Source organism: Melanaphis sacchari, unplaced genomic scaffold (assembly GCF_002803265.2).
Source record: "Melanaphis sacchari strain LSU unplaced genomic scaffold, SCAv2.0 Contig62_pilon_pilon, whole genome shotgun sequence".
In the NCBI taxonomy this organism is placed as follows: domain Eukaryota; kingdom Metazoa; phylum Arthropoda; class Insecta; order Hemiptera; family Aphididae; genus Melanaphis; species Melanaphis sacchari.
The window spans coordinates 381,871-390,910 of record NW_020271445.1 but is presented as its reverse complement, the minus strand read 5'-3'; the positions used below and the strand labels follow the sequence as shown (position 1 = coordinate 390,910).

General features: G+C 22.3%; 1 protein-coding gene across 1 annotated transcript; it reads right to left on the bottom strand.

Annotated features, from left to right (window-relative positions):
• Positions 1 to 7,346: 7,346 nt before the first annotated feature.
• Positions 7,347 to 9,040, bottom strand: LOC112600273 (E3 ubiquitin-protein ligase TRIM33-like). The gene is made up of 5 exons (XM_025347457.1): positions 8,637 to 9,040; positions 8,187 to 8,378; positions 7,912 to 8,110; positions 7,652 to 7,801; positions 7,347 to 7,527 (listed from the first exon to the last, which is right to left on the bottom strand). Exons 1-5 carry the CDS (start codon positions 8,654 to 8,656, stop codon positions 7,441 to 7,443), a joined length of 648 nt encoding a protein of 215 aa, XP_025203242.1. The 5' UTR covers positions 8,657 to 9,040; the 3' UTR covers positions 7,347 to 7,440.

Sequence of the window (9,040 nt, the reverse complement as noted above, 5' to 3'; positions counted from 1 at the left end):
TAACATTTATAATTTTAATTACTTATTTATTTATATATATATCTGTATGTGTGTGTGTGTTTGTGTTAACGGAAAAGTGTTGAGTATAGTATTTTATAAAATATCAAAAACTTTATAGAATACCAAAAAATAGTAAAAAAAATTATAAAATATATATGACTATTAAGATCTATAGATATTATATAGAATAATAAACCTCAAGTTTGGAGTGTATAAATTATTATAAAATTATTCATTACAAAAATTATTAAATAAAAAACAATTCGGTAGAAATTGATGATACAGTACGATTTCCAGTGTTTGATAAAGAAATTGTCAAAATGTTTTATCTGTTTTTTAAAAGTTAACATAAACTAATAAATATGTATTCTTATTTATTATTTATAATAAATTTAATATTATTTTAGGTATTAGTTCATGAGTATTATCAGGAACTATAAGGAAAGACTTTTAAAACTTTATAGTAAACCTCAAATACTCAATTTATAAAATATCAAATTAATTTTATAACAATTAAGGAAGTTCTAATCACAAATAAATTTTTTTACAGAATATAGTAACTCAACAGTCTACAAAAATTCGAGAAGGTTTTACCTAATGCACATGTAAATTAAAATGTTAAATCAAAAAATATTTTATGATGGTGCAAATGTGCAATATTTATAAATAATTAATATAATTAAATAATAAACATATTTAAAAATAAATTAAAATAATAAACATACAGTAGAATCCGTTTAAGACGCTCTCCCATAATACGATTTCCTGCGTAAATACGATCATTTCCACGAGTCCTTTGATTTTGATAGCGGTTAACATATAAATGACTCCGGATAATACGCTTTTTATTCCCGGATAGGACGCTCTATGTCAATGATGTTATGTAGTATAAAATTAATAATCAGTAATCACAATAATGTACAATATGATGATTGATTCAATAAGGCGCCGCAATTTAGTATAGACAATGATGTGTGCATATCATACAATAAGGATGAGCTTTTAATGTACACTATTAATCATTCGTAATTTCCCCGTTACAAGTGCGCTTATTATATACACGAACTTAGAAGAATAATTACATCTTTTAACAATGCAAATGAAATACTTCAAAATCTTGATAAAATTTAAAATTCCTTTACTCAAAAAATATTATAAATACAAAACAAACAAAAATTGATAATTTTTTTAATGTAAAATAAAGTATGTAATTAAAAATAATAAAAATAAAATTGAATAATAAGTATGTATGTATGAATTATTATACTATACTTGTAATATTAATACAATATAAATGCAATCATAATAAAAAATTCAAAATTGTATGTACAATTTTCAATTATTTATTTTCTGGTTTTTCAGCATAATACGATTTTTCGTTTTATACGTTATTTTTACCTGGTCCTTTGGAAAGCGTCTTAAACAGATTCTACAGTATTTTGATAAAACACAATAAAAAACATCTAAGTTTACCTAACTTGACATTGGCATTCTATAGAAATTCTAGGAATTATAAAAAATTCTTAGGTATAATTTATAACAATATTAAAATATGATATACTGCCAAATATTATACAAATGATTCATTAGAATTCCGAGAAATTTAAGTCCCTTTCAAAATATATTAAAATAAGTTACATAAAAACTGAAATTATTGAAGTGAATGAAAATTATAAAAATAACGATAAAATAATTTAAATTATAGTAATAATTAACTAAATAAATAATAATATTTTAAACTAAATTAGTTGAAAAGAATTTTGCAGCTTTGTCACACTGTTTAAAAGGTTTTTTTAATTTTATTAACGTATATAACTAATAAGAATGGAAAATTATGGGAACCACGAAAGTTCCAAAGAAGGATTGTATTATATATTTTTAATATTGTAACCGTTGTATCTATATTATTATTAATTATTCTATGTTTCATACATAATAGTTTAAGAAATTTTTTCATTATAATAAAGGCAGTGCTATCAATGGGACAAAGGGATCGCTCAAGTATAATATGCTTTAGATAATGTTAGGCTCTTAAAGGATTTCAAAATTATATTTGTGATTTAGATATTTGCAAAAATCATAGAAACAACTGTTGGCATTACGAATTCAGAATATTATTTTTACGGACTTGATATGTTAAATATAAATTAAAATAAATAATAAAAATTGACAGTAAAAAATTCAATTATTTTTTAGAATTTAACACATTACAAGTTTAATAATTTCATTAGAATTATAAGTTATGATTGTATTAAACCGTATGCTTACCAATAAATTATTAACTTGAACTATGAATTTTACTGACAATAACTCATATTTTTTTATAAATGATTAAACATTTTTTAATTCATAAATTATCTAAGCCAATGACTGTAGTTGCGGCTCATCGAGGATAAGATACACTCCATTACTCATTCCCAAACACTGAATAATAGTCTATGAATCACTTAGAGTCTTAATAAAATTTTAATTTCATTAATCACTAATTTAGGTTTGTGAACATCTTAATTAATAAACTTATTTTAAAAATTTAAATTTAAATTAAAAATATTTATTCAAGTATCTATTATTACACAAAATATAATAACGTTGCAACATTTAATAACATAAAGTATGATTCTTAATAAGTACATTCATAAAATACGTACATAGTACATACAATATACATATATACCATATATTTATATTTTTGTAATTTATTAAATGTAAACACCTTACCATAATTTTATTTTGACTCGAGTATAAGATTTGTAAAATCATAGATATAGATAATAATGTCAGACGGCATACTCGGTAGGTATGTAAAATATTAACATTCCGGTTATGTTTTAAATTTTAATAATACATAATATATAAGTAATTTTGTAACAAAAACTATAATATTATGACTTATGAATAATTACCAACAATATTTTCAAATAAATATAAAACTAATTAAATATCTATAATGGGATTTTTATTCAATATAATTTATTGAATTTATTATAATGTATTTACATAATAATTGAAACAAAGTTCTACATAGACTAAGAATTATATGTAGTCCAATTCACATGAATCACACGGATCTTAGTTTTTGACTCGAATTTTATTGTATTACTTTATTGGTTTGTAGTGTTTTTTTGTACCCAAGTTTTTTACATATTTATAACTTAGTGATATATCTTTGTTAACACTTTCTAGTTTCTACACTATAAATGCTATTTGATTTTACTATGAACATTTCATAAAACTATACGTTTTATAATAAATTGCTATAAAAACTTAATTATCAAAATATTATGTCAAATGGATCTTCGAAATTATTTCAAAATACGAGTACTTTAGATATAGGTAGTTACAGTTTATCTCTAATTTCTTAAATTTAACAATAATATTAGAATAGAACATATTTGCACTATGATTCAATATTGTACTTTAATACAATTATTTATGGCAGGGATCAGCAACCTTTTAATTTACGTGGGCCATATTTTTTATCAACTTTTTCATTGAGAGCCGCATACAAAATTAAAATAAACATTATTAAAAACACAATCTTAATATATTATATTAATATATTTATAATTTATGGATAATAACAATTATATTTTGAGTTTCACATTTTAAAGATGTTCTTGTTAACTTATTTTGAATAAAATGAGTAGAGAAATTTTAAAAATTTAATAAAAAAATTTAGAAGATCTAAAAATTTATTGATTAATTCTTAAGTGCTATAAAGGATATAAATATTTAGTTTATACTTTCTAGTATGATTTTTTAGGTAGAATTTTTTCCACTAATTCGTTTATATACCCGCTTTCATATTTGATATTAATATTTTTAAAACTACATTCACGTGTTCGTCGCTTAATCATGAATCGTGAACAATATTTAAAATTGAAATTTTTCACAATGAACTGCACTTAGATCAGACTAGCGTTTTTTTGACTACCGATAATACTCAACCAATGAATTTATATGTAATCAATAATCAATATAATCAAGGCCAATTTATTGCTTAAGATATTATTTGATAATCACAAAAAATATAATGTTATTAATTAAACTAGTTTCGTGAAACGATTATAATATTAAGATAAATCTTAAAACATAGACATTAGACAATATTAACACTGATATAATACATTTCTGTGTGGATTATAAGTTATAACATAAAAATACAAAATTCACAAAAATTAATAAACAATTAAAATTAGGTTACTGTTAAATAAAAAATATTATTATAATAAATTTTAAACTAGGTATATAGAATTCTGAAGTTTTAGAAACATATTTTTCTACATGCACTCAATTTATAGCAGACCATTTTAGAAGTCCGTTCTATGCAATGACGAGTTTAAAATAAAAAATCTATATTTTGCATAATTCATCAGTTTTAAAAAACAAAAGAAATTTTTTTCATTTTTAAAAAACTACAAATAGTGTTTTATAACTTGCATAGTTTATCTTTAATAATTTAACATAAGTGTTTATAACTTCAGAAATCTTGAAAAAAATAAATAATATTATTAATACTATTTACTGATAATATTTCAATGTTTATACTAATATTTAAAGATTTTACTATATCTTTTCACATTTAATACTTTACATATTATTATTACTATTATTGTAAATCTTTACACGGACTCCGGTTTTTGAGCAATGGTAAGTATAATCAGCATTTTTTATTATGAATAACACAATGTATCTTCATATCATATACATCATATTTATAATTAAACTATATATTTTGTGGTAATTTGTACACATTTAACAATTTTTAATGTTAAATTTTCGGATTTTAATATATTTTCATAATTTTATGAGAAAGGCTTAAATAATTCTTATTCATAATAAATCATTTTAATTAACAAACCAACAAATAAAAAATTAATTTTGTGACACTTATATATAATAAATAATTTTTTTTAACGTGTATTGTTACCTACCTCATTAAACTTTTTGTCGGAAAACAATTCTTTATCAAACCTATAACATGCATAATAATTGTACAAATATATTGTATTTGTTTAAAAGTACAGTAAGTTAATTCATAATAATTTTACTGGACTAAATTATATTGTTAATATGTTGGTAAATAATTTTTGGATGAATATAATAATTAATAATATGTGCCTACTGCTTATGTTTTATTTAATAAAATAGAAACAAAATTATATGGTATATAAATATATATATCTTTAAAATTATATGATATGTAATTTTTAATTCAAACAGCTGATTAATTTAATCTAGTACCAAGTAATAATCTGAGTAACCACTGGTTTACAATACGAGAAAATCCATGGAGGTAAACGTTTAAGAATACCAACATCTGAAACTTTTCTTAAATTCAAATTCATAAGCGATAGATGCAATATCCAACCATAGTACTTTTGTACATCTATAGATATGTATGGCCTACTCATATTGACGAGGACCTATATGGTTACACTCGACATCTACTTAAGAATATTACAGTGAACATCTGATTTAAAAATACCAAATATATGATGTTTTATTTCCTTAAAAATGTAAAATATAAAAAAAAAAGATTTCGGCATGTTTGTATGTAATAGCAATAGTAATACAAATGAAAAGACAATAATATGTTAACAATAATAATAATAATAATATTATATCGTACTCAATTTCAACATTATTTACAAGCGCCGCGATAACGATTAAATAATTAATATTCGTGACGGCTAACAAAATAAACAATGTGCTATCGCTATCTATAAGAAATACCTGATGATTAATTTTTATTAAAACCCAGGATATAAAAATAACTTGTATAGTGAATATTGTATTAATTGATCAATATTATCAGAATGCCAATATAAGTACGTGAAATATGTTCATTATGTGGATATTACAAAAATGAAATCTTCAAAAATAAAAATATTTTCAAATATTCACTTACGTGTCAAAAATTGTCCAACCAATAAAATATGCTTTTTTATGCAAAATGCATTTTTTCATATAAATTTTATATTTGATGAATTGTAATGATATCTTAATCCCATTTAAATTACATATAAGTAAATAAATTATATTAAATTACGAATTTGTCATTAAGTCGATAGAGATTAATTGTTATCTTTATGGTTAAAATCTATATTGGCTGTATTATTTGATTTTTTTTTATACATATAGGTACATAGCAAATTAAATAAAGTAATTAATTAAAATATTTAAAGAAAAATCTTATTTTTCGATGCATAAGTGCATATTGGAAGATTATTTTAATGGATAAAAAAGTCCTTACTTTACTCATGAGCGTAATAATAATGATTATTACCAAGTTAAATTATTTGGTTGACGGTAGCTGATAAGTAATAACCGGTAAATATTTAAATAAACATAACTCATTATTTCATAACACTTAGTACTAACATGTTTTCAAAAATAGACATAAATAACAAAAAGAACTAATTTGAAAAAAATATTTGATAACGCTTAACAATTAACTTTTTAAAATTAAAAACAAAATTGTATTTTATTTCACACACATTTAAAAAAAAATCATTAATATACACTCATTATTAATAATATTTTGAAAGTTTTTGCATTTTTAATAAAAACAAATGTTATTAATTTCAAATTTCTTAGTAGAATATTTCTCTGAAAATATTTGAATAACAAAAAAGTTAACTAGAAAGCATAATGTATATTTTTGATCATCTGAATAGTGGATCAAAAAGTATTACCCTGTGGCTTAAATTGCCTCATGTCGCCAGTCATCACTCGTATTAAATCTCTATACCTAATTGTACCTATGTAACAACTTTCAAAAATGTAATACATAAAAAAATCATTATAAAAATAATCTCTTTAAGATATCAAATTAAAAATGTTTGTAGCGACCAAATAATTTATTTTATTATTTTATTCAGAAATAGTTATTTCTTATTTTTAAATTTTTATAATATTACAATTATGTTACTTTTAGATAATAATGTGATATAAGCTAGATGATAGTGGACAAATCAGGACAACTTTAAAAACAATATATAAATAATTAAAATAAGAGCAGTTTAAATTAGAAAAACGTTTTATTTCATACTTCACATTTAATAATATTATACATTGAATGTGAAAAAAAAATATTTATATGAATATTTTTGAAATTATAAATATGTATTCTAATTAAAATTACATTAGACATAATTACTAAACTTTATTAATACACCTTAATATTTTATTTATAAAAAATAACTTACATACCTAAAAAAATACAAAAATAGGCTATTAATTTTAATTATAAAAGTTTAAAATAAATATAAATTTTATTCAAGTTGCATTTACATTTAATAAGATATTAATAGTGATAAAATATTAAAAAAAGCATATTTCATAAAAAAAATTTAAAAGTACCCAGATAAAATAAAAAGAACCAAACCACCAATCTATGCATTTATTTTCATACTTATTCAAATGAGTTAACTGGATCTATTTATATTGTGGCACCCATTTAGAAAGCATTTCGTTTAACTTTTTTTCTTGCTCCTGAACCTTGAAATAAAGTGGATCATTTTCCTAAAATATTAAAAAAAAACGATTGAAATCATTAATGTTTCCATGTTAAGTATATAGTTTTCAGTACAATAATTACATACAATGGTTTTGTAAATCATAATTTTTATTTATCCATGATGCTTACCGTGTAATAGAGTACATAGTTTGAATAAATTCTTTTAATATCTTTTATTACATCAGCAAATGATGTATAGTAATGTATTTTAGATAACAATTTTCTTTTTACAGAATTTAATGACACTGGTAGACAAATCACTTGATAGTAATCAGGGTGCTAAAAAATATATACAAATAATACAGTTATTCTGATAGAAATATTCAACATCTGGTCAAAAACACATAAAAGTTTTTGTAATAAATAGATTATAGGTAATTAAAACTCACTATAATAGGAGATGGACATTCCATAAATGGATAACTATTTATCCCATCGCAAAGCAACTCTAATAATATGCGTGCTGCCATTTTTAGTTCATATTCATTGAGAGTTTTTTTATCGGGATCACTTGTTCCCTTTTTCATGACTTTCGATACATGTTCTATGTCAATACACATTGTACATTTCCAAGTTTTTGAAGAGTTCCTAAAATGTACATAATGCATTAGCCATAATATTTTAAAAGATAATACATTAAAACAAATACAATATAAATTATTACGTCATTATAAAAGAAAGATAAGGAACATGGCAATTATCGTGATAGGTCCTTTTACAAATCGAACAACCTGTCAAATTTTCATCCCAATTTGTACAACCCGAACACTTAGAATAATCTTTAATGTCTACACCAGCACAAAAGTCTTCAGAACTTGAATCTAATTTTTTAGTCTTCATCGCTTTTTTAGATGCTCTAAAAAAATAAAAAGTATGGTTAGTATGTTTCATTTAATACTAAATATATTGTGATAAGTATCAACATTTATTATTATTTATTATTATTCATTAGGATAAATATAGATATGTACTATTAGTTTATACCTTTATCAATATCATAATTCATTATATTTGAATAACGATTATAATGGTTACGTATATTATACAGGTATGCTATTGACAGTTGAGAAAAAAACTTTATGAGGTTAAATCCTATGAGTTTAAGTGTACTTACACATTCATATTTTTAGCCATTTTTTGTCGTTTGATGTCGGAAGATTTTCAATTTAAATAACAGGAGTAGATAAAACTATAGTCTCTCTAGTTACGAGAAATTCGGTTAACTTCAGCTATATTAAGTAAACGGATGAGAGTTCAACGTAATTCTTCGAATTTTATTTGTTTTAAAATTACACGTCGGCGTTGAAATTCGATTAATATTTCAACGTAAATGTGAAACCGATCGACAGTTTACGTAACACGACGTATACGGTATAAGCGTTGAAAGCAAAAATCGAACAACAATATTATAAAGTAATATTGTAGACTGTAGTGGAGTACAGAGCGATAGACTCAGACGTCAACAGAGCAAGACGGCAGTCGGCAACTGTAATAACTATTAACTAGCAACTATAATGT

Coding starts and splice junctions, on each gene's coding strand:
- LOC112600273 (XM_025347457.1), bottom strand. CDS start 8,656: ATGGCTAAAAATATGAATGT. Junction 7,802..7,911: donor AATGTCCATCTCCTATTATA/GTGAGTTTTAAT, acceptor TATATTTTTTAG/CACCCTGATTACTATCAAGT. Junction 7,528..7,651: donor ACTATGTACTCTATTACACG/GTAAGCATCATG, acceptor TTAATATTTTAG/GAAAATGATCCACTTTATTT.